Raw genomic sequence first — 27,544 nt, 5'->3', positions numbered from 1 at the left:
AACGAATTTGTCAAACGTACCACTCAAGTTTATCTTATAGAAATAAATATATATTACAGTATTTAAATACATTTGAGATTACTCATTAAATTGCACACAAATTTGTTTTTTTTTTCTATTTCAAAACAACGTACTAATACAAACTACATCTACACAAAATAATACATTCCGTACATACTACTGAACAATGTTATATTATGTTAGCAGGATTCATCAAACGAGTACATCACATACAAGTTTACATACAAGGTCACCAATAAATAACACATGTTACTAATTCCAATCAGCTAGATACATATCACAGGACATGACCGCCATCATGACGTCATCGTTGTAATACTACGATTTTGTGACACTATAACCTAGTCTAGACTAGAAATCTGATCTTGCACCAGTTTTATCGATATTTCCAAGTTTAGAACATTACTTAAGTTATATTTCCATAGGAGTGCATTACAGAATCAAGAAAAGTTCCGTTACTAAGATTTTCCTCTTAGATTCAATGTTTTCCTATGGAAACTTTTAAGTTAAGGAATTTTTACTAAGGATAAGGAACGGTGATGAACTGGGGCCAGTAGGGAATATTTATACGAATATTAGACATATTTATTCACAGCTAGTAATAAATTATCCACTAGTGTTTTTTATAAATACACTGGTGATATTTATATAATTATAGACTTATCACGACACAATCTCTAACCAAAATCTATAATGTCTAACCTAGTCTGTAATATTCACCAACATTTATGACCTATTACAGAACAAATTAGAGAAACAAAAAATGTTTCATATAAAAAAGACAAAGTAGAATTTTGACGCAACTTTCCTAGCATCATCACGATTATCATCACATTCTTTAGATACTTGTTCCATTCACACATATACAAAATTTAAATGTTTTTGACATTGCAGCGAAAATCATATATATCAATGTGACAGAATGCAAGTAATGTATATCACAAAATAGTAATTGACAATCCAATGTAACGCCTTGTCAATTACTTTCTCTATATATATTTCCATATAATCACAGCGACGTGACGTCAGCGTTCTAATCTAGAACGTAAATGTCCTAATGCCTCACAACAGCGGGAGCCCGCTGTAGTTATAGAACAAAAAATTAATCATCCTCAACCCACCTCTGCATATTGATACGCTCAGTAATCGACAACTAGTGCATGATTTGCAAGATACTAAGGGCATTTCATTGTTCACCATTTAGCGTTGCTAGCGGAGTCGAATATCTGTAACACTGAAGCTTCGCCAATATAATTACTACGTCCAAGATCGTCACACTCTTATCATAAGATAACACACTATCTCATTAACTTACGATGATAGAAAGGCGTTAAGATTTTTCTGAAAGTCTGGGTCGTTCATCTTGTCAAGATATTTCTTGTCTACTTCCGGTTCCGCCTCATCTCCACCGTTCCCAGCGAGGTTTTTAAGGTTAAAGTCCGTTAATTTGTCAAGCTGTGCAATCATATTTTCCATGTCCTCCTTATCTTTGGATTTTTTAGGTGGTGCTTTCTCTTTCTTTGGTTTGGGGGTCTGTCGCATATTTGTCGCAGGAGGAGGTGAACCTACATCGCTTGGGGATTTCCCTGATAAAGATTCTGGTAATTCCTCGTTCGTTTTGTCCGATGGTGGACGTTTTGATGGAGGGCGGGACTGAGAAGGTGCCGCTTCTGCAGCAGCAGCAACAGCCGCTTTCACCGGACCAAGAGGAGAACCGGCTTTATCAGGCTTCGCTGCCGGTGGTGCTGCAGAACGTTCTGGCGTTTTACTCTTTTTTGGACTTTTTTTCGGAGACGAGCGTCTGGGATCTGGAGAATCCGCTGGTGATGGCGATCTCTTTTTGGGACTTGACCTCCTGCTTGATTTTCTTGATTCTCGTTCAGGCGACCGATTGTTAGCAGATGCAGCAGCTGCCGTTGCTACTGACACTGCTATATCTGGCGACCGTCTTTTATTTGGCTGTGCAGCTGGAGGAGGTTTCGATGACTTTCGTTCAGGTGATGGAGATCGACTTCTCTTTGGACTTGATCTTCTGCTCGACTTTTTAGAATGTCGTTCGGGAGTTGGAGATCTGGTTTTCCTTGGGCTCGATCTTCTACTCGATTTCTTTGAATGTCGATCTGGAGTTGGAGATCTACTCTTCTTTGGGCTTGACCGCCTACTTGATTTTTTGGAATGTCTTTCTGGAGTTCGAGATCTACTTTTCTTCGGACTAGATCGTCTACTAGATCGGGTCGGTGTTGGGCTCTTTCTTCGTTTTTTCTCTGGCGTCCTCGAACGAGATCGATTTCTTCTTGACGAACCTGCCACCACCGTAACGCTCAAACTCCGAGACCTTGATCTTGAACGTGACTGAGACTTCCTACGTTGTCTTGAATGAGATTTGTGATGCCTGCTCTTAGACCTAGACCTGCTCTTTGATCTACGTTTACGAGACCTTGATCGAGATCTCGGCCTTGATCGTTCCGTTGGTGCAGCAACTACCACTACTTTTGATCGTGAATGCGACCTCTTTCGTGATCGTGACCTTGACAGACTTTTGTAATTTTGTCTCTTTTTAGAACGACCCTCTAGAGTGACTCCTGTGTCTGTCAGGTGATCGAGACCGACTTTTTCTACCTCTCGAATGGCTCTGTGCCATGACGACATGTACGTCTCGCGATCTCGATCTGGACTTTCGTCGCCTAGATCTTGACCTTGATCTTGATCTTGACCTTGACCGTGACGGTGATCGCCTTCTAGGGGATCTAGTCCGGCTTCTCGACCTATCTCTGACATTATGGATGATAACGTTCCTATTTCTCGATCCTGATCTGGATCTTGATTTTGGCCTTCGTGTCCTACTATGTGATCTCCGCCTATTATTTTCGACAGATTTCTTCCTTTCTCTTGATTCGGACCTGTGATGTCTCACGTGGTTGATCACGTGTACATCTACGTTACTTCGCCTTCTAGAATGTGACCTTGACCTCGACCTTCTTCTTGGACTTGGTGACCTAGATTTTCGTCTTCTTTCCGTGTTAGCAGGTGGGGGAGTATTACTCTTCAGTCTTTCATTGCCAACAACCATCACTGCAACTCCAACATCCGGGTCAAAATTACTGGTGTCACGTGGTGGTATTACGCCATCACGAGACGGATCATCATAATCCCGCTGTATAGAACCCTGAGATTTGATCGGAGGGAGGACTGTGCGCGATTGCTGTTTTTGTTCCGACGACTGGGACCGTTGTCGAGAGGACTTTGGTGTTATAGATCGGATAGGTGGTAACGGTGGGGTCGAGGAGACCGAGTGTCTAGACTCTGTTCTTGTCGGCTTTCTCTAGAAAGGAAAGGAACGAAGGTAAGAGTTGCTATTCTAAATTAACAAAGTTTGATAATACCTTTACAATGCTGGATTACCAAGGTTATATCTCCTATTCATTAGTATTATTTGTACACAATGAAAAAGACTTTAAATCGATAAATCGGCGGCTTTGATTTGACATACATGTATATCAATTTTTTCGACTTTTAGAAAGTTGAGACGTGTTTCTGTCAATCCAGCAGGATATACGTAAAGTATATTAGAGATGTCGTTTACAGTAAGTACAATTTGAGTGATAAAAGAACACGTTATGTATTTATAATACAATGTTCTAAAATGAGTCCTTTTTACTCTAACCTACCCTAGTTTTGGGCGTCCCCTCCATGTCCTGTTGACGGGATGTAGAGGGCGAGACCTGGAATATATTAAACATACGTTACTGATGTAAATATGGACAGGTAAGGCTGTGATTTATAGGCTGGTGCGTCTTATGTGGTTTGATAACCCCGACAATAGACTAAGGTACCAAAACAGAACGAAAAGAAAGCTGGAAAAGAACAGATTTAGACAAACTAAATGTTTATGATGGCTAATTTCGGCCATTCGCACTGTCGCATTGGTGCCCCTGCCGTGCGAAGAGCGAACGTACGCCATGCGACAAAAATACGCAACAGCACGACATACAGATTTTGTCGCCCTGTCGTATTTGCAAGATACTTTTGTCGCAGTGTCGCTCTTCGCATGGCGTACTGTCGCATTGTTGCTTGGAGGGAAAAAATATATCTTGCTCTATGTGACACACCACAGAAAACAAGAAAATGAAGATTTCGGAGAAACTTGTATGGCTTAATTTGTTAGTTATGATTAAATAAGAGAACTATTACACAAACTACAGCTCAAGATGTTTCTGCTGTAGTACTATCTATACAATTAAATAATAAATCTAGGGAGCATTTTTAGGAAAAAGGTATTATTAGAAAGAATGTTCTGTTTTGTTTTTCTTTTTAATTATTTATCTTATTTTTTTCTGTTATCATAGCTTACATGATCTCTTATTTAGTGTTCATAATGATTGCAAAGTATTTGAAAATACGAAAGATGAAATGCTAGGCATTAAAATCGAATTATATTTGTGATACAGACCAACGCTTTCTGTCCCACGTCAACATAGATATATATAGGTATACATAGATATATATAGGTATACAAGGGATGAATGGGGATGTTTTAAATATGAGGAATGGTGTGATGTACATACATCCACTTAGAACAGAAGACATGTCGGAGTAGCTAAGCAGCTTGACGCTGTGGGCGACAGACAACCCTTATCGATCTGTACTCTGTGTACCATCAAACTAAGGACATCAATATTCTTTGTTAATGTGTTATGTGCCTACATTGTATTGTCCTGAAAATTCATACTTATAATTAGGTGGATATGTATTAATATAACGAGTACCCATGTGTAACATAAATTAGAAGTATACAATGGACAAACATTGTAACATACTTAGGTCAACATCAAATGCCAACATATATAATACAGTGTAATAACATCAGTATATACTATACAGTGTAATAACATCAGTATATACTATACAGTGTAATAACATCAGTATATACTATACAGGGTAATAACATCAGTATATACTATACAGTGTAATAACATCAGTATATACTATACAGTGTAATAACATCAGTATATACTATACAGTGTAATAACATCAGTATATACTATACAGTGTAATAACATCAGTATATACTATACAGTGTAATAACATCAGTATATACTAAATATATCATACAGGGTAATAACATCAGTATATACTAAATATATCATACAGGGTAATAACACCAGTATATACTAAATATATCATACAGTGTAATAACATTGGTATACTGTGAATATATTATACAGTGTAATATCAAAAGTATATTCTAAATATATCATACAATGTAATAACATCAGTATATACTAAATATATTATACAGTGTAATAACATCAGTATATACTAAATATATTATACAGTGTAATAACATCAGTATATACTAAATATATATAATACAGTATGAATCTATTAGTATATACACATGTATACAAAATGTACAACATATTTAAGACTAAAGATTAAATATGTCTGTCTTTTTATCCATTTGTTTCTATGCAATGCAATATACACACTTTACAACTCTGTTTCCATACTTACCTGAGCTAGTATTGGTGTTTTTGTTACTTTAATTGAATGTTTCTTTGATAAAACAAGATTTCAGTCTTTAAGTTAAACCTAACAATTACAAGCTCCAAGAAGACGATTTGCCCTGATAAAACAGAGATTTGCGAGGGATATGATATACACTGTTTATATATTGTGTTATTTATAATTCTAGTAAATCGCTTCATCGACAAGTTATTCCCATCGAAAATTACACCGAGAAATTATTAAGAATATTACATCACGTGGTCGAATTTTCATGCACACCAGAAACAATAATATCGACTCTGATTGGCTGATAGATCAAATCTTATAGGCTATGTCCTTATACATGTACTTTTGTAATTGTGTATTGTATCATACTATATTACATTGTATTTTTCAGTAATGTATTCTCTCTGATGTTTTGAAAAACACAAAGAAAGAAAAGAATCTGAATCTGAATCCTTATTTGGACATGCATCAGTAGTTCTACTTTAACATTTCTTTTGAAATGAAGTCAGTTATCCGTATGCCGCATGTGGCACGCTTACTCTTCCGGGACACCTGTGTTGCTTGTATAGGATGATGGAATCTTTCCATATTTGTTTTGATCTCTCTTTAGTGACATATACATTTTGTTATGATTCTGATGTTTTACATTATGCAATACATTGTATATATTGTTGAACATAACTTGATGTTACATTTTAATGGATTCCTTTTTATGACGTGATTTTATTTTGAGTGGATTTTTCTTCACAATTTGACAGTATGTTTGAAAGAGCCTGACTGGGTGGCGTGTTTTTTTTTTTTTTTTTATTTTTTTTATTTTTTTTTTTTTTTTTTTTTGGTTTTTTTTCAGAAAACAATTCATTTAGACTCAACTGTAGGCAGCGATTCCTTGACAAGTTGATCTTAAAATTTCTTTACTGTAGATCAATTATGATTTCTCTAGACTCACCTTGTGGTTGTTGACTGTTTGTCGCTGTGGAGCTGTAGGTTCTGGTGTTGGAGTTCTCTTGCTATCATCAATGTCAGCATAGTCCGCTATATCTACACTAGAAAACGAGCTATCGTTCCTCTCACTGTAACTAGGGTCGCCATTGCCATAGGAATCATCACTTCCGCTCTGAAAACGGAAATACTGCCCTTAGAAATCTGTCATATCCTTTCTTGCCGTTTATGAACATTATACAGTTGTTAATCTCACGATAAGATACTCAACAAGACATTACGATACATACTATTGATATTAACTGGTTTTCTGCAAAAATTTACTGTAAATATATATAAAGTCCGTTTGTTAATATTGCAATCAACATCATGTCGCCACTGTTGTAGTTAATATGCATGGCTAATTCTGGCGGCGAAGGGAGCCATGCTAGGTCGCTTAATATTCTGTAACCATATACCACTGGGTACAGTCAAACTGGATTAATTCTGCCTGGCGTGTTCATTGATCCCGCGGTTGAAATCATTGGATGATACTGACCCAATAACGATTCGTTATCCAAATAGAATTTTAACAGGCTTCCCATCCTGTAAATATTGATTTGTGACATTGACATCCTCGTTATACCAGGTTTCCGAAGTTTTCATGTCTTATTTAGATTTCCAGTAGTTATGGAGATGATACAGGTGTTGAAATCATCTTAAAAAATCATTAAAAATTATATATTTATAGACTAGCTAGTAGACCATTAAAACCAGCGTGATAATAATAAAAATCGTACACAATTGTCTATGTGTCTGGTAAGTAATATACATCACGTGTATCGCCTGATTTTAAAGTGATATGCCACTTTCAACATGGTATTGATTCCCGTTGAGAAACAATTTTATTCAACAAAACAACAACGAGAAAAATGATATGGTCTAGTCACGTGATTATATTGCTATATCAACGCTACTAGAAAACATCAATATTACTTTTTTATGATTGATATTAATTTATAATTGATATTGTTTATGACACTGTAGTAACCAAATAAGGAAGTAGATGTATTATTTACTGAGGATTTACATCGTGTGTACCATGATTGACAGCTGTTCGAGTGACTTTAGAATTAATATTAAAACACGAAAAAAAAAGTTGGGGTTATGTATGTTAAACCGGATCAGTATTTGCACAATACAGGACTTGTAAAAAGTAAACAGAAAACACACATATCCATATATCATCCGTTGGTATTATGATTAATAATAATACAACACTCCCTGTAAGATTTTCTGGATATGCTATCTACACAAAGACTATGTATAAAACAATATTATCTCTACAGTATTGTGGTATAGCCCAATAACCTGTCCCCTCTACTATCTTACATAGAGAACGACACCGTGTAGGTATTTACGTCGGGTTATCTATAAAAACTATATCTGTCGTGAATTATGTATGCAAATTCTGGGGACTTATTTATCACCGAAAATTTGAAGAAAAAAAATCTTCTTATTTTTCTCAAAGACTTACTGAATGTTAAGAAAACGCTAAACTCTTCCATGGGTTTCTTCGAAACTGATGGATATTCATTGTATATGTCACTTAAAACAGTCATAATGGAATATTGGCTGAAACTTTTAAAGACTAATTTTCAAAATCATGTTATGATGCTTTGAATAAGAAAAAATCTAGCCATGAGAGTAATTGGGTTTTTCATAGTAAGCATGAACGATGTGTTTGGAGTTTGGTTATATTTGGACCAGCCGATATGTTATAAATGAAAACCATTGTTTGCAAATATATGTACAACGTGTACACGATGTATTTATTCAGGAATTACGCAGAGCGTTTGATGTACATATATAGAATTTTATTTGTTCAAATATATTGTTGATACCTCTTGTACCCTGTTCTATTTAACTAAGCCAATTGATTATAAATTCAAAAAAAAAAGTTATTGACCGCATGCAAGACCGCAGTATTGATACTGAATCTAGGACGTTCTTAGAAGTCAAAGACAATGCAGTTTGTGACAAAATGACAGTTTGTACTTCTTTGTCCTGCAATTACTTTTGTCGTCCAAATATCTATAAATTAACAGAATTGTTTTCCAGTAAAAGTGTTAAACTTGGAATAGATTTCGTAATTATCGGTTACATGCTAGGCCTACTGCTAAAAGGAGAACTCTCATTGTTAGTAATCGATTGGTGATATTTTGGAATGTTACTTAAAACTGTATCTCTATATTGTGTTTCTGTATATTTATCAAATTAGTTGTTTATACTCAGTTTGAACTGTTTCATATCGCACGTACGGAAGGCCGTCCTTAAATGACCTTAACAGTTTACAGGACGTAAAACAAATACAACCAAAACCAATTCAACTGTTTCAGTTTCTGTAGTGTTTCAACTATGATGTCATCATTTCATGACGTCACAGTGATAAATAAACAAACACTCAGAAATGCTGGAGATATTTTCATCTCCCACAATGGATGCGAATTCTTAATTCGTGTGAAAAAAGGTGATTTTCATGCAAACTCCTAAATCATGTATAAACTGGCAAATACAGGACCATACGAGAAGAATATGTAAACTATATGAAATAGAAGAATCTTATGATATGTCTTTCTCTTGAAATATCATCACACTCCGTTTTTACTAATTTTACTTATTTGTTTATGTCAACGTAACAACAATATTGGAGATAGTTCATCTTTATTATTCCGTAACATACATCATGTCATCCAATCTTTACTGATATCAATCAATAACACATTTATGTTTCTTCTTTTGGTATGTCTCTTGTGTTTAGGATATATTTTTTCATGAAATATCTTACTAACATTAAGATTTTAAACATTAATTAATACATATATCTAAAACCTAGTCGAATTAAGAATATTGAACTAGTTAAAATGTCCCTGTGTAAATTCGAAAACCAAGGAACAAATAAAAAGCGTGCAATGATAATTACCGCCATCTTGGTTCCCTAGTCAAATGAATAATCCTCTGTGAAATGTCGTTAATAATATGCTGGGAAGCGAGTCCTTTCCATCCTAGTTCACTTACGTAATGGAAATGCAATTTTATGAAAACATTAAAGCTTAGTTGTTCAATAGAATATCTATTGTGAGTGAAACACCTGGTAATATTGCCGACCCCAAACAATATTCTATCAAACCCCATGTGGGACAATTTTCTGTTGAAAAATTTATGGCATCGTCATGGATATATGGTAAATGTAGCCGATTCGCTTCAATGGCGATATGTAATTGAGCAAGGTCGGCTGGTGTGTGACATTGTTGGGTTGATCTCAATGTACTTATGTATACTACCTAGGCTGTTAAAGACGTAAAATCAATTGATCTGTTATAAATCATCAATAAAGTAACATGTATCTATTGTGGCTTGGCAGTGATAATGACCGGGGTAAGGTTAGTGATGTGTGAGGTTGGTGATGTGGTGACTATACTAGTGAGTGAGGTTGGTGATGTGGTGACTATACTAGAGGGTGAGGTTGGTGATGTGGTGACTATACTAGTGGGTGAGGTTGGTGATGTGGTGACTATACTAGAGGGTGAGGTTGGTGATGTGGTGACTATACTAGAGGGTGAGGTTGGTGATGTGGTGACAATATTAGAGGGCGAGGTTGGTGATGTGGTGACTATACTAGAGGGTGAGGTTGGTGATGTGTGAGGTTGGTGATGTGGTGACAATATTAGAGGGCGAGGTTGGTGATGTGGTGACTATACTAGAGGGTGAGGTTGGTGATGTGGTGACTATACTAGAGGGTGAGGTTGGTGATGTGGTGACTATACTAGAGGGCGAGGTTGGTGATGTGGTGACTATACTAGAGGGTGAGGTTGGTGATGTGGTGACTATACTAGTGGGTGAGGTTAGTAATATGGTGACTATACTAGAGGGTGAGGTTGGTGATGTGGTGACTAGAGGGTGAGGTTGGTGATGTGGTGACTATACTAGAGGGTGAGGTTGGTGATGTGGTGACTATACTAGAACGTGAGGTTGGTGATGTGGTGACTATACTAGAGGGTGAGGTTGGTGATGTGGTGACTATACTAGAGGGTGATGTTGGTGATGTGGTGACTAGTGGGTGAGGTTGGTGATGTGGTGACTATACTAGAGGGTGAGGTTGGTGATGTGGTGACTATACTAGAGGGTGAGGTTGGTGATGTGGTGACTATACTAGAGGGTGAGGTTGGTGATGTGGTGACTAGTTGGTGAGGTTGGTGATGTGGTGACTAGTGGGTGAGGTTGGTGATGTGGTGACTATACTAGAGGGTGAGGTTGGTGATGTGGTGACTAGTTGGTGAGGTTGGTAATGTGGTGACTAGTGGGTGAGGTTGGTGATGTGGTGACTATACTAGAGGGTGAGGTTGGTGATGTGGTGACTATACTAGAGGGTGAGGTTGGTGATGTGGTGACTATACTAGTGGGTGAGGTTGGTGATGTGGTGACTAGTGGGTGAGGTTGGTGATGTGGTGACTATACTAGAGGGTGAGGTTGGTGATATGGTGACTATACTAGAGGGTGAGGTTGGTGATGTGGTGACTATACTAGTGGGTGAGGTTGGTGATATGGTGACTATACTAGAGGGTGAGGTTGGTGATGTGGTGACTATACTAGAGGGTGAGGTTGGTGATGTGGTGACTAGTGGGTGAGGTTGGTGATGTGGTGACTATACTAGAGGGTGAGGTTGGTGATGTGGTGACTATACTAGAGGTTGAGGTTGGTGATGTGGTGACTATACTAGAAGGTGAGGTTGGTGATGTGGTGACTAGAGGGTGAGGTTGGTGATGTGGTGACTATACTAGAGGGCGAGGTTGGTGATGTGGTGACTATACTAGAGGGTGAGGTTGGTGATGGGGTGACTAGTGGGTGAGGTTGGTGATGTGGTGACTAGTGGGTGAGGTTGGTGATGGGGTGACTAGTAAGTGAGGTTGGTGATGTGGAGACTAGTGGGTGAGGTTGGTGATGTGGTGACTATACTAGAGGGTGAGGTTGGTGATGTGGTGACTAGTGGGTGAGGTTGGTGATGTGGTGACTATACTAGAGGGGGAGGTTGGTGATGTGGTGACTAGAGGGTGAGGTTGGTGATGTGGTGACTATACTAGAGGGTGAGGTTGGTGATGTGGAGACTAGTGGGTGAGGTTGGTGATGTGGTGACTATACTAGTGGGTGAGGTTGGTGATGTGGTGACTATACTAGAGGGTGAGGTTGGTGATGTGGTGACTATACTAGAGGGTGAGGTTGGTGATGGGGTGACTAGTGGGTGAGGTTGGTGATGTGGTGACTATACTAGAGGGTGAGGTTGGTGATGTGGTGACCATACTAGAGGGTGAGGTTGGTGATGTGGAGACTAGTGGGTGAGGTTGGTGATGTGGTGACTAGAGGGTGAGGTTGGTGATGTGGTGACTATACTAGAGGGTGAGGTTGGTGATGTGGTGACTAGAGGGTGAGGTTGGTGATGTGGTGACTATACTAGAAGGTGAGGTTGGTGATGTGGTGACTATACTAGAGGGTGAGGTTGGTGATGTGGTGACTATACTAGAGGGTGAGGATGGTGATGTGGTGACTATACTAGAGGGTGAGGTTGGTGATGTGGTGACTAGTGGGTGAGGTTGGTGATGTGGTGACTAGTGGGTGAGGTTGGTGATGTGGTGACTAGAGGGTGAGGTTGGTGATGTGGTGACTATACTAGAGGGTGAGGTTGGTGATGTGGTGATGTGGTGACTAGAGGGTGAGGTTGGTGATGTGGTGACTATACTAGAGGGTGAGGTTGGTGATGTGGTGACTAGAGGGTGAGGTTGGTGATGTGGTGACTAGTGGGTGAGGTTGGTGATGTGGTGACTAGAGGGTGAGGTTGGTGATGTGGTGACTATACTAGAGGGTGAGGTTGGTGATGTGGTGACTAGTGGGTGAGGTTGGTGATGTGGTGACTATACTAGAGGGTGAGGTTGGTGATGTGGAGACTAGAGGGTGAGGTTGGTGATGTGGTGACTAGTGGGTGAGGTTGGTGATGTGGTGACTAGAGGGTGAGGTTGGTGATGTGGTGACTATACTAGAGGGTGAGGTTGGTGATGTGGTGACTAGTGGGTGAGGTTGGTGATGTGGTGACTATACTAGAGGGTGAGGTTGGTGATGTGGTGACTATACTAGAGGGTGAGGTTGGTGATGTGGTGACTATACTAGAGGGTGAGGTTGGTGATGTGGTGACTATACTAGAGGGTGAGGTTGGTGATGTGGTGACTAGAGGGTGAGGTTGGTGATGTGGTGACTATACTAGAGGGTGAGGTTGGTGATGTGGAGACTAGTGGGTGAGGTTGGTGATGTGGAGACTAGTGGGTGAGGTTGGTGATGTGGTGACTATACTAGAGGGTGAGGTTGGTGATGTGGTGACTATACTAGAGGGTGAGGTTGGTGATGTGGTGACTATACTAGAGGGCGAGGTTGGTGATGTGGTGACTATACTAGAGGGTGAGGTTGGTGATGTGGTGACTATACTAGAGGGTGAGGTTGGTGATGTGGTGACTATACTAGAGGGTGAGGTTGGTGATGTGGTGACTATACTAGAGGGTGAGGTTGGTGATGTGGAGACTAGTGGGTGAGGTTGGTGATGTGGTGACTATACTAGAGGGTGAGGTTGGTGATGTGGTGACTATACTAGAGGGTGAGGTTGGTGATGTGGTGACTAGAGGGTGAGGTTGGTGATGTGGTGACTATACTAGTGAGTGAGGTTGGTGATGGGGTGACTAGTGGGTGAGGTTGGTGATGTGGTGACTATACTAGAGGGTGAGGTTGGTGATGTGGTGACTATACTAGAGGGCGAGGTTGGTGATGTGGTGACTATACTAGAGGGCGAGGTTGGTGATGTGGTGACTATACTAGAGGGTGAGGTTGGTGATGTGGTGACTATACTAGAGGGCGAGGTTGGTGATGTGGTGACTATACTAGAGGGTGAGGTTGGTGATGTGGTGACTATACTAGAGGGTGAGGTTGGTGATGTGGTGACTATACTAGAGGGTGAGGTTGGTGATGTGGTGACTATACTAGAGGGCGAGGTTGGTGATGTGGAGACTAGTGGGTGAGGTTGGTGATGGGGTGACTAGTGGGTGAGGTTGGTGATGGGGTGACTAGTGGGTGAGGTTGGTGATGTGGTGACTATACTAGAGGGTGAGGTTGGTGATGTGGAGACTAGTGGGTGAGGTTGGTGATGTGGTGACTAGAGGGTGAGGTTGGTGATGTGGTGACTATACTAGAGGGTGAGGTTGGTGATGTGGAGACTAGTGGGTGAGGTTGGTGATGGGGTGACTAGTGGGTGAGGTTGGTGATGGGGTGACTAGTGGGTGAGGTTGGTGATGTGGTGACTATACTAGAGGGTGAGGTTGGTGATGTGGTGACTATACTAGAGGGCGAGGTTGGTGATGTGGTGACTATACTAGAGGGTGAGGTTGGTGATGTGGTGACTATACTAGAGGGTGAGGTTGGTGATGTGGAGATTAGTGGGTGAGGTTGGTGATGTGGTGACTATACTAGAGGGTGAGGTTGGTGAAGTGGTGACTATACTAGAGGGTGAGGTTGGTGATGTGGTGACTATACTAGAGGGTGAGGTTGGTGATGTGGTGACTAGAGGGTGAGGTTGGTGATGTGGTGACTATACTAGAGGGTGAGGTTGGTGATGTGGTGACTATACTAGAGGGTGAGGTTGGTGATGTGGTGACTAGTGGGTGAGGTTGGTGATGTGGTGACTAGAGGGTGAGGTTGGTGATGTGGTGACTATACTAGAGGGTGAGGTTGGTGATGTGGTGACTAGTGGGTGAGGTTGGTGATGTGGTGACTATACTAGAGGGTGAGGTTGGTGATGTGGTGACTATACTAGAGGGTGAGGTTGGTGATGTGGTGACTATACTAGAGGGCGAGGTTGGTGATGTGGTGACTATACTAGAGGGTGAGGTTGGTGATGTGGTGACTATACTAGAGGGTGAGGTTGGTGATGTGATGACTATACTAGAGGGTGAGGTTGGTGATGTGGAGACTAGTGGGTGAGGTTGGTGATGTGGTGACTATACTAGAGGGTGAGGTTGGTGATGTGGTGACTATACTAGAGGGTGAGGTTGGTGATGTGGTGACTATACTAGAGGGTGAGGTTGGTGATGTGGTGACTATACTAGAGGGTGAGGGTGGTGATGTGGTGACTAGAGGGTGAGATTGGTGATGTGGTGACTATACTAGAGGGTGAGGTTGGTGATGTGGTGACTATACTAGAGGGTGAGGTTGGTGATGTGGTGACTATACTAGAGGTTGAGGTTGGTGATGTGGTGACTATACTAGAGGGTGAGGATGGTGATGTGGTGACTAGAGGGTGAGGTTGGTGATGTGGTGACTATACTAGAGGGTGAGGTTGGTGATGTGGTGACTATACTAGAGGGTGAGGTTGGTGATGTGGTGACTATACTAGAGGGTGAGGTTGGTGATGTGGTGACTATACTAGAGGGTGAGGTTGGTGTTGTGGTGACTATACTAGAGGGTGAGGTTGGTGATGTGGTGACTATACTAGAGGGTGAGGTTGGTGATGTGGTGACTATACTAGAGGGTGAGGTTGGTGATGTGGTGACTATACTAGAGGGTGAGGTTGGTGATGTGGTGACTAGTGGGTGAGGTTGGTGATGTGGTGACTATACTAGAGGGTGAGGTTGGTGATGTGGTGACTATACTAGAGGGTGAGGTTGGTGATGTGGTGACTAGTGGGTGAGGTTGGTGATGTGGTGACTAGTGGGTGAGGTTGGTGATGTGGTGACTAGAGGGTGAGGTTGGTGATGTGGTGACTATACTATTGGGTGAGGTTGGTGATGTGGTGACTAGTGGGTGAGGTTGGTGATGTGGTGACTAGAGGGTGAGGTTGGTGATGTGGTGACTAGAGGGTGAGGTTGGTGATGTGGTGACTATACTTGAGGGTGAGGTTGGTGATGTGGTGACTATACTAGAGGTTGAGGTTGGTGATGTGGTGACTATACTAGAGGTTGAGGTTGGTGATGTGGTGACTAGAGGGTGAGGTTGGTGATGTGGTGACTAGAGGGTGAGGTTGGTGATGTGGTGACTATACTAGAGGGTGAGGTTGGTGATGTGGTGACTAGTGGGTGAGGTTGGTGATGTGGTGACTATACTAGAGGGTGAGGTTGGTGATGTGGTGACTATACTAGAGGGTGAGGTTGGTGATGTGGTGACTATACTAGAGGGTGAGGTTGGTGATGTGGTGACTAGAGGGTGAGGTTGGTGATGTGGTGACTATACTAGAGGGTGAGGTTGGTGATGTGGTGACTATACTAGTGGGTGAGGTTGGTGATGTGGTGACTATACTAGAGGGTGAGGTTGGTGATGTGGTGACTATACTAGAGGGTGAGGTTGGTGATGTGGTGACTAGAGGGTGAGGTTGGTGATGTGGTGACTATACTAGAGGGTGAGGTTGGTGATGTGGTGACTATACTAGAGGGTGAGGTTGGTGATGTGGTGACTAGAGGGTGAGGTTGGTGATGTGGTGACTATACTAGAGGGTGAGGTTGGTGATGTGGTGACTAGTGGGTGAGGTTGGTGATGTGGTGACTAGAGGGTGAGGTTGGTGATGTGGTGACTATACTATTGGGTGAGGTTGGTGATGTGGTGACTAGTGGGTGAGGTTGGTGATGTGGTGACTAGAGGGTGAGGTTGGTGATGTGGTGACTATACTAGAGGGTGAGGTTGGTGATGTGGTGACTAGTGGGTGAGGTTGGTGATGTGGTGACTATACTAGAGGGTGAGGTTGGTGATGTGGTGACTATACTAGAGGGTGAGGTTGGTGATGTGGTGACTATACTAGAGGGTGAGGTTGGTGATGTGGTGACTAGAGGGTGAGGTTGGTGATGTGGTGACTATACTAGAGGGTGAGGTTGGTGATGTGGTGACTATACTAGTGGGTGAGGTTGGTGATGTGGTGACTATACTAGAGGGTGAGGTTGGTGATGTGGTGACTATACTAGAGGGTGAGGTTGGTGATGTGGTGACTAAGAGGGTGAGGTTGGTGATGTGGTGACTATACTAGAGGGTGAGGTTGGTGATGTGGTGACTATACTAGAGGGTGAGGTTGGTGATGTGGTGACTATACTAGAGGGTGAGGTTGGTGATGTGGTGACTAGAGGGGTGAGGTTGGTGATGTGGTGACTATACTAGAGGGTGAGGTTGGTGATGTGGTGACTATACTAGTGGGTGAGGTTGGTGATGTGGTGACTATACTAGTGGGTGAGGTTGGTGATGTGGTGACTATACTAGAGGGTGAGGTTGGTGATGTGGTGACTATACTAGAGGGTGAGGTTGGTGATGTGGTGACTAGAGGGTGAGGTTGGTGATGTGGTGACTAGAGGGTGAGGTTGGTGATGTGGTGACTATACTAGAGGGTGAGGTTGGTGATGTGGTGACTATACTAGAGGGTGAGGTTGGTGATGTGGTGACTATACTAGAGGGTGAGGTTGGTGATGTGGTGACTATACTAGAGGGTGAGGTTGGTGATGTGGTGACTATACTAGAGGGTGAGGTTGGTGATGTGGTGACTAGAGGGTGAGGTTGGTGATGTGGTGACTATACTAGAGGGTGAGGTTGGTGATGTGGTGACTATACTAGAGGGTGAGGTTGGTGATGTGGTGACTATACTAGAGGTGAGGTTGGTGATGTGGTGACTATACTAGAGGGTGAGGTTGGTGATGTGGTGACTAGTGGGTGAGGTTGGTGATGTGGTGACTATACTAGAGGGTGAGGTTGGTGATGTGGTGACTATACTAGTGAGTGAGGTTGGTGATGTGGTGACTAGAGGGTGAGGTTGGTGATGTGGTGACTATACTAGTGAGTGAGGTTGGTGATGTGGTGACTAGTGGGTGAGGTTGGTGATGTGGTGACTATACTAGAGGGTGAGGTTGGTGATGTGGTGACTATACTAGTGAGTGAGGTTGGTGATGTGGTGACTAGTGGGTGAGGTTGGTGATGTGGTGACTATACTAGAGGGTGAGGTTGGTGATGTGGTGACTATACTAGAGGGTGAGGTTGGTGATGTGGTGACTATACTAGAGGGTGAGGTTGGTGATGTGGTGACTAGTGGGTGAGGTTGGTGATGTGGTGACTATACTAGAGGGTGAGGTTGGTGATGTGGTGACTATACTAGAGGGTGAGGTTGGTGATGTGGTGACTATACTAGAGGGTGAGGTTGGTGATGTGGTGACTATACTAGAGGGTGAGGTTGGTGATGTGGTGACTATACTAGAGGGTGAGGTTGGTGATGTGGTGACTATACTAGTGGGTGAGGTTGGTGATGGGGTGACTAGTAAGTGAGGTTGGTGATGTGAAGACTAGTGGGTGAGGTTGGTGATGTGGTGACTATACTAGAGGGTGAGGTTGGTGATGTGGTGACTATACCAGAGGGTGAGGTTGGTGATGTGGTGACTAGTGGGTGAGGTTGGTGATGTGGTGACTAGTGGGTGAGGTTGGTGATGTGGTGACTATACTAGAGGGTGAGGTTGGTGATGTGGTGACTATACTAGAGGGTGAGGTTGGTGATGTGGTGACTATACAAGAGGGTGAGGTTGGTGATGTGGTGACTATACTAGAGGGTGAGGATGGTGATGTGGTGACTATACTAGAGGGTGAGGTTGGTGATGTGGTGACTATATTAGTGAGTGAGGTTGGTGATGTGGTGACTATATTAGAGGGTAAGGTTGGTGATGTGGTGACTATACTAGAGGGTGAGGTTGTAATAACCTGATTAATTTAATCGATATGCATTTAAAAAGGTAGCGGCGCCTTGGAAAATTGATCGAATGAAAAATGTCTAAAATTTTTTTTAACACAAATGATATTTCAGCATCAATTTATTCATGAATATCGAACGGGAAAGTTATAATTGATTGCTGTACCATGTCAATGCTCAGGTGTGCTGTATACAATATCTAAATTTCATCAAGCAGCGAGATTAACATCGAACATACAAAAACCTGTAAGGACATGAATTCGGACGATCGAATCAGTCTTTGTGTCTAATAAATCAATCAATATTTGAGACATGTATACATATAATCATTGTTCATGCTGACTATATGGGACCACGCTGGCAGATGACGTATATTGGTTTAAAATATTTTTAGAATCAGTGAGATAATGCCTTGTTATATTCTAGATGTGGTCTCGGGTTGTAGGTAAGTATTGATATGAACCCTGTATATGTTTAACCACGTCACACAAGTTCGCTGTGATTTAATTTCACAGTTCCTTCAGTTAACGGTTATAACATACTCCCATGAACAACGTCAAAGTAAACGCGCGCCTACGTAATTTAATTAACTTTTATTGTTCAAACTGAATAAAACTAACAGGAGAATTCAGTATCTTTTTAGTATTATTACAAAGGTAGCAACACCAGTAGATCCTACATAACATACAGTACTACAACTTATTTTTCCTGTAGTTTTTTTTTCTGTTTTTAAAACCTTTTGAATGAATTTTGATTTACTGATATTACAGAAAAGATGTCACATTTTTGTTAAATGTATTTTTTTCTATCGGCACATGTTTATATTTTATTCATTTCTATTTCTAATGCTTTGTTTAGTGATTTGAACTTATTTTACATCCTTTATGTCAGTCAGGTTACATTATTAGGGCTTAACTAACGCAATCATCTGGACCCAGATAGGAGTGAACGTGGGGGTTTTTATGTAGAAGGAAGAAAGTATATCCGTAGACATTAACTGTCAGACCATCACTGTTCCATGTCCATTCGGTTCTGGTCGACTGGTCAAAGGGGAGTTTAAAACCCACTACGTCACTCGGCTGTCCTATACTGACATGTTTGGTCAACACTTTACATATTGAGGAGAACACTGCCCCTGTAACATTACACTACACGTGTGAAGAGGAAGCACGAGTTATCTTTCCTATGCTGCATCAACACCAATGCTGCCGTGGATTCTGACATGCTGTATCAAATTAGGATACACGTTCAATAGGCTATCTAGATAAAGTTCATCCAGAAAAAGGAGAGAGAGGCAGAGAGAGAAGGAGAGAAAACAAGTAATTTAGTCAGGTTATAAATTTGATATAAAGAATTGCGATTGTAATAAGCTCAGTCTGAAAGTAATGGCTGACTAATACCCCCCCCCCCCCCCCTTCTCTCTCTGTTATTTGCAAAATACAGTTTTAAAGTACTCACACTATTTTGAATTTTTACAAATTGATAATGAATTTTGCATGCATATGTAAATGTCAAACTCTTCAAATGAAATGAGAAAAGTAAAGCGACCTTTCATCTGAAATTGATGATGTCTGTTACACAGGCAAATTGACCTGAAAAGAGCAGATTAGTCAATTCATGTCAAGAAATTGACCTGAATTTGACCTGAAATTGATCTGAAATTGACCTGAAAATTTCTTCATGTGAAATTGACCTCAATTTCAGGTCAATTTCAGGTCAATACTTTTACAGGTCAAATTGACATGAAGACATTTTGCCTGTGTATAACAACACATGTATCATACTTTCATTATATGATTGTACACCACATTTGATGAAAATCACACAATATCTAAATTTTGACCAATCAGGGACCACCATTTCCTTAGCAGCATGATTGTCATGGCAACAAAACATATATAGTGCTATTTGGCATATCATAATGCCCTATATACCAAATTTGATAAATAAAAATCAAACAATATCTAAATTTTGACCAACCAGAGGCCTGGATTGTGTTGCCAGGGTGATAACTATGGGAAACATCTTATGTCTCAAATTACATGTTTTGTTTACTTACAACATTTGACCAAAGGTGAATAAAATTGGCCAAAAGTCGGAAAACCTGTTTATTGTGACAGGTTTTCATAGCAACCATACCTTTTAAGGGGGGAAATTGCATGCACATCTACGTGTGGTCTTTTATATGTGTGTGAAGTTTCATTAATATTGGCCCAGCGGTTTAGAGCTGTCCGGACAATTTTTCTACGGACAGACAGACAGACAAGCTGATTCCAGTATAACCCCCTCCCCTTAACTTCGTTGCGGGAAGTATAATTACTCTTCATCGAGTGTTTTCTAATGTTATAACGTAGCTGGTGATATCTAGTGAAATAACAGTTAGAATGAACTCTTATGGTAGTTGGTGGTATTTAGTAAAATACCAGTTAAAATGATATCTAATGGTAGTTGGTGGTATTTAGTAAAATACCAGTTAAAATGATATCTAATGGTAGTTGGTGGTATTTAGTAAAATAATAGTTAAAATTATTTCGAATCGTAGTTGTGATATCTAGTAAAATATCAGTGAGAATAATCTCTAATGGTAGTTAGTGATATCTAGTGAAATAACAGTTAAAATGTTCTCTAATGGAAGTTGGGGATATCTATTAAAAAATCAGTTGGAATGATATTTAATGATAATTGGGGAAATCTAATAGAATAGCAGTTAAAATTATCTCTAATGGCTGTTGGTGATATCTAGAAAAATAACAGTTAAAATCATCTCTAATGGTAGTTGATGATATTTAATAAAATAACGGTTAAATCATCTCTAATGGTAGTTGATGATATTTAATAAAATAACGGTTAAATCATCTCTAATGGTAGTTGATGATATTTAGTAAAATAACAGTTAGAATGTATTAAAAATTACTGGCTTTTCCCCCCGGGATCCTGTTGATTTTCACACATCAGTAAATCCGAGCGTCAAGATACCAACATACCTGGCTGCCGTACCGTCTATTTTTTATCCGCTCCGCCAACGTGAGGCCATCGTTCGCGTTATGACGGCGGTATTTGTTGTTCAGGACACGGCGAGCATTCATATACTGCATTCCGTATACTTGGCTAAATACGTCGTACAAAGTGTTCCCGTCCACTGGTCGACGGCCGTCTGAAAAATGTATTGTCGTAAAAATCAATTCAAGTGGCCTTCTATCACCAGTAAACCAAATGACTCATACAAAACATCATTAGGGCTTGATTATTTACGAATATCTATCAATAAAAATAATAATATCATCATGTGGTTTCGATGTGTAATGTTCATCCAACGTTATATCAACACGATACGAAACTAAATAATATGTGAATCTGACATCATGAATAGTTTTTTTTAAATATTATGTGAATATGACATCGTGTATATAGTTTGTACAAACATTATGTGAATCTGACATAGTGTATATAGTTTGTACAAACATTATGTGAATTTGACATCCTGTATAGTTTGTACAAACATTATGTGAATCTGACATCCTGTATAGTTTGTACAAACATTATGTGAATTTGACATCGTATATAGTTTGTACAAACATTATGTGAATTTGACATCCTGTATAGTTTGTACAAACATTATGTGAATTTGACATCCTGTATAGTTTGTACAAACATGATGTGAATCTGACATCCTATATAGTTTGTACAAACATTATGTGAATTTGACATCATGAATAGTTTGCATAAAACATTATGTGAATCTGACATCGTATATAGTTTGTACAAACATTATGTGAATTTGACATCATAAATAGCTTGTATCAAACATTACAGAAAGACAGGCTCAAAACAACATTTCGGGTACACTCTAATTTTGAAATTCTTGTCCTGGTCACAAAATATAACTCGTGTTTGTCTCTGTTTTATCTGTCATAGAGCATCACAAGTTAAAATACTGTATGTAAAATAATTAATTTCTCTTTTCTGAAGCATATGTATCCAGATTCACAAACTCAATTATCTGTTAACATTTCAATTATCTTATATTTTGGAGATATTTCTAAACGGTATTCGGATCAATACTGTCTTTGTTTATCGGAACAGTTGTTATATCGCGAGTTGGTGAGGACATAGAGAATGGTCAGTGTCTTAAAATACAGTATAACTCCTTTATAACGCCAGTGCCGGTATCCCAACTGCTCTCATTGATGAAGGCAGGAAAAAAGCTGCAGATGTTATAAAAAATTACGAACCCAAGGATGTGTTTAATATTGACGAAACGGGTCTATTTTACCGATTACTTCCAGACAGATCACTAACGACATCTGATTGTACGAAAGGCATTAAAAAAATAAAAGATCGTATTACTGTGGCACTATGTTGTAACTCTGATGGAAGTGAAAAAATAAAACCGATGGTGATCGGGAAATCGAACAACCCACGGTGTTTTAAAAATTTTAATGTGAACTTGTATGTAAACTACACATCCAACAAAAACGCCTGGATGACATCGGCCCTCTTTCACGATTGGTTGGTGAATTTCCACACATCTATGAAGCGTCAACGTAGAAATGTGCTGTTGATAATGGATAATGCCCCAAGCCACATTATTCCCAAACTTTCTAATGTGAAAATCCACGTTTTACCCCCAACGACTACCAGCCATCTACAGCCCCTGGACTCTGGTATAATCCAGAGTTTTAAAAAACATTATCGGAAACAACAATTGACACACCTTGTCGACTGCATAGACAGAAAGGAAGCACCAGTTTTACTATTAAACACTGCCATCAGATTTGTAAAAAATGCCTGGGATTACGTGACCCCTCTAACAATCATTAATTGTTGGTATCACAGCGGTTTAGTCACGCGCAACGATGAAGCAAGTGAACGTCAATCACTTGAGGTCCCGGATGTAGAACTTGGGAATTTATTAAACACTGTGCAAGATGACCTGGGCTTAGATCCAGAATTACATCTTACAGTAAGACAATTTGTGGACATGGACAAACATTTACAACCAACAGAGGTCATTCCTGAAAATGAAATCGTGAAATCGGTAACTGAAACTAATGACAGTGACTCAGACGACGAACGACAGGAAACACAATTGACCCCGCCCCCAACATTCACGGAAGCAAAGCGTGCTATAGAAACTGTAATCAAATTTTTAGAATACCAAACGAGTACTGTATCAAGTGACATAGACAAATGTGTATCTATCCAAAACAAAATAAATAATATTCCACAGTGTTCTGCAAAACAGAAAACAATGTACGACTTTTTGAACATGTAAAAAATTTACAGTGACATGATCGTTGTTATTGTCGACGTCGGATTCCTAGCCGTGAATAATTTTGACTGATTTTACTGATGTGTTTGATGAAATCAATCTATTTCTACATATATTTAAAATGTCAAATTGTATGATAATAAAAACATATTTTGTATATATTTTGCGAATTTTTAACATCATTTCTACAATATAAAAGGTACACGTTGATCCAACACTGCCTTCTTAAAACATGTCGGGCCTATCTCATTATTGGATCAAATTCGTTATTTCGCCAAACTCGATATAACGCCAAAATCTCCCAGAACAAAAGGTGGCATTATAACGGGGGTTTACTGTATAAGCTTTTTTTGCAAGGTTAAAGAAAGACAAAAGTGGCGAGCCTTGGCGAGCCACTTTTGGCTTTCATTCCCGAGCCAAAAATACAGCTTATATTTTAAGACACTAACCATGTATTCTATCTATCCTGCAAGAGTTATCAAAATAATCATTTTGAAGTGAAACGGTATCAACAATGATCCAAAGTTGTTCGCCTTTTAAACGTTGTTTCACTTGAACTTAGGTCAGTCGAATTAACGCACGTGCTAAGATCCCAAAATACAGCTGTTTTCCGTCACTGCCGAATACAGCAAAACTATATCTGGTCGGTGTATTCGGTGCCAGTTGCAGGATAAATAATCATTGTGGATGGTACTTTTCCAAAAGTAAAGAATTGCGTGACAAGATGTGCGGCGTCTTAACGATCAGGACGAATCCTTATTGTTTAACATTGTCGTTGTACATGTTTTGTCTACACGATTTTACTTATCAATGGTGGCTCAGAATACACATATTGAAATATCAGATGTCCAAAATCAATCATATTGTGATTATATTGTATTAGGTTTTATTAAAAGTTAATGCACTTTCAATAACGCTAAATAAATCCTAAGGCATATTTTGATATTCCTAACCTAACGATATTCCTGAGAAAATACCTGAAACAACCATTACCTATCGACAGCAGAGGTATGTGGGTTTGGTTAGGTTTGCTGTGGTTAACATCCTTCCGACTGCTAAGATCATTTAAGGGCTGACTCCCCTGTGTAGGTTTGGTTTATTTTTGATTGGTTTAACGTCCTACCGACTGTTCAGATCATTTAAGGGCGGCCTCCATTGTGTGGGTTTGGTTAGGTTTGCTTTGTTTAACGTCATAACGAATGCCAAGATAATTTAAGGGACGACTCCCCTGTGTGGGTTTTGTTTTGTTTAACGTCCTACCGACTGTTACGATCATTTAACGACGGCCTCCCCCTTCGTCTCCCCCTTCGTGGGTTGGTTCGGTAATTTTTACTTTGTTTAACGTCCTATTGACAGTTAAAGTCATTTAAGGAGGGCCTCCAATATGTAGGTTTCTTTATATTGTTTAAACTCATATCAACAGCAATGGACATTTAAGGACGGGTTTCCCGGTGTCGCTTAGGTTTGTAATTGTTTAAAGTCCTATCGAAAACTATGGTCATATGAGGACGGTCTACCTTTTGTGTGAGCTGTATGTGATGAAGGTAAGTGTTTTAGGAGGCTGGGGTATAATCGTGTTTGCCTCCTGGTGATAGCGTGGAACTGATGACGTTTTTAAAGTGCTACTTGACTGAAGCCAACAGGACACCTCACACGGTCATATTATACCGACAACGGGCGAACGAGTTGCCTGTCCCGAAAATGTTGGTCGCTAAGCAGGAGTGCAACTCCCATTTTAGAGTTTTTGGTATGTCACTGCAACAGATAGCAGGACCCCTCACAGAGGCGAACGTTCAACCAAAGGTCAAAAGAGAGGCTGTGTCAAGGAAGACATTAGGAAGCATGAATAAAAAAACTTAGACAGTAGAATAGAAAGAAGAGAGAGAAAAAATATGTCATGTTAAGTCGCTTCTACGGACCCTGTAATGTTGTTAGTACGTACGATTCTAACTCCCTACCTGTGGGGCAGATGTATTGTTGTATAATGGCTAAATATGGGTATTACGACAGTTTTCGTAACTTACAACTATGTATTTTTTTACTCAAACACCTTACCTTAACCCTTCCCTGACCATAACGTAAATAAGGAACCTAAACCAATCCTTTATGTGTTGGTATTTTGAAAAAAAAATCAAAATAAAGAAAAGTATTTTACTTATATGATTACATATCTATATACTATCACATGACCACCTTTCCCCCCACAATTGTATTAATATATGTTTTACTTATATACAGACTGGTGATACTGATACACACAGATAGCACGTGCCATTTATGTGTCAGTTATATTTGATGGCATTGCTCTGGTGAAAATGATTGTCGAATATATTTCTCATTATGAAATGACATGACGATGTTATTGATGATAAATGGTACATCACAAAGCCAGCACGTGCCTGGCACGGGGAAATATTGGAGAGAATCAAAGGATATTACAGTAATTGCGGGTATTTGACGCGAAGTCAATAAAAACATATTTCTATTATATGTGAGAGAGTTTTAGAAATCAATCACTGGTATTGAACTATTTACATTATACTTGTTTGAAACTTTCACGGGTGTCTGGTTGAGAATGTGAATCCTATTTCGCCATTGTAATACTGACAGGTCTATATACAATATAATCTATGTACGCTATATAGCCTTGGTTTCATAGAGATGGCTTTTGCAAAACTACCAGCTAGGTAACCTAGAAGTGATGCACGGGAGGCAAGCAATTCCGTATATCATCAAAACCATTGTAAGCTTGGCGATCGGTCTCAGAAATAATCAACAACAAACCTTTAATTGTCTTGCAATGATAAAAAAACGTATGCTTTCGCATATTACTCTCATTGGCTATTGTACATATACTAACTAGTACACCTGATAATGGTTTTTATATAAAAATCAATGTAAGTATACGTTTTCCTAGCACACTCTGATCTCCCACGGCTACCTGGCCGACAATGCCTGACCAACATTTGCAAAACAACATTGATTTCGTCTTAAATCTCTCGAGTCGATCATTGTCATTATGTGTTCTACGTGGAAAGGTCTTAACAAAATGTTAGAATTTAGCTGAATATTTGATTTCGCCATCCTACTATTGATTTCAGCTTCACATAAACGAGGCTCTCTAAGTTATCCTCGTAATCTCTACCCACAATAACAGACCAATATTATAAAATTCTCCTCGACCAGAGACCAATCCTAGATAGCTTTGTGATTCGGTAGACAATGACATGTCCTTATGCATTCACACTTGGAAATGGCGCGATTTACATGCTTGAATAGAAATGTCTTCCTATCCAATAAGACAAAAATAAAATCATTAACAGACACATCTGACGTGAAATAAAATTGCTTTTTTAGCTCATAATAGAATTATTTGTTTTCTCTTTCTTCTGTCCAATTTAACAAAATTATTTTTTCTCTTTCTACTGTCCATTTAAACAGATTTTTCTTCCTCTTTTCACTGTCCAGTTTAATAGAGTTATTTAGTTTTTCTCTCTCTCTACTGTCCATTTTATTAGAATTAATCGGTTTTTCTTTCTTCTGTCCATTTCAATATATTTTAATAGAATAATTTGTTTTTCTCTTTCTCTTGTTCTTTTTAATAGAATTTTCTCTCTCTCTCTCTCTCTCTCTCTCTCTCTCTCTCTCTCTCTCTCTCTCTTTACTGTCCATTTTAATAGAATTATTTCTATTTCGGTGTCTGAAGATAAAAAGACTTTTCTGACATATTGTGAATAGGGGAACGGTTTTCGGCTTTTATTAAAATAAAATGGTATGATTAGATTTTATGTTTTTTCTTTGTGTCTTTTAGAGAATTTCTATGCCACTTATCTTATTTTTTAACAATGCAGGGCAAAATTCCACAGAAATGTTAAATAAAATATCAACGCCGGTTCTGCTATTTACACTCGGCCCCATTTGACCTGATTATATTGTGACAGCAATGATTGACACGATAGAAAATAATGTCGTTGTATCATTGTCATATAATATCTATACATAAATTTGAATATTCATTTTTA

The 27,544-nt window shown here is 39.7% G+C and overlaps 2 protein-coding genes across 2 annotated transcripts; one reads left to right on the top strand and one right to left on the bottom strand.

Moving 5' to 3' along the window:
* Window positions 1-8: 8 nt before the first annotated feature.
* LOC117322226 (serine/arginine repetitive matrix protein 1-like) lies at window positions 9-2,920 on the bottom strand. The gene has a single exon (XM_033877007.1). It carries the CDS (start codon window positions 2,797-2,799, stop codon window positions 1,333-1,335), a length of 1,467 nt encoding a protein of 488 aa, XP_033732898.1. The 5' UTR covers window positions 2,800-2,920; the 3' UTR covers window positions 9-1,332.
* Window positions 2,921-22,643: 19,723 nt separating this feature from the next.
* LOC117343376 (tigger transposable element-derived protein 6-like) lies at window positions 22,644-23,525 on the top strand. The gene has a single exon (XM_033905721.1). It carries the CDS (start codon window positions 22,644-22,646, stop codon window positions 23,523-23,525), a length of 882 nt encoding a protein of 293 aa, XP_033761612.1.
* The last annotated feature ends 4,019 nt before the right edge of the window (window positions 23,526-27,544 follow it).

Source organism: Pecten maximus, chromosome 2 (assembly GCF_902652985.1).
Source record: "Pecten maximus chromosome 2, xPecMax1.1, whole genome shotgun sequence".
Taxonomy (NCBI): Eukaryota; Metazoa; Mollusca; class Bivalvia; order Pectinida; family Pectinidae; genus Pecten; species Pecten maximus.
The sequence above is the reverse complement of the archived record's forward strand: the minus strand, read 5'-3'. Positions and strand labels throughout refer to the sequence as shown.

Bases quoted from the DNA above. Each gene is read 5' to 3' on its own strand.
- LOC117322226 (XM_033877007.1), bottom strand. From the start codon at position 2,799: ATGTCAGAGATAGGTCGAGAAGCCGGACTAGATCCCCTAGAAGGCGAT.
- LOC117343376 (XM_033905721.1), top strand. From the start codon at position 22,644: ATGGTGATCGGGAAATCGAACAACCCACGGTGTTTTAAAAATTTTAAT.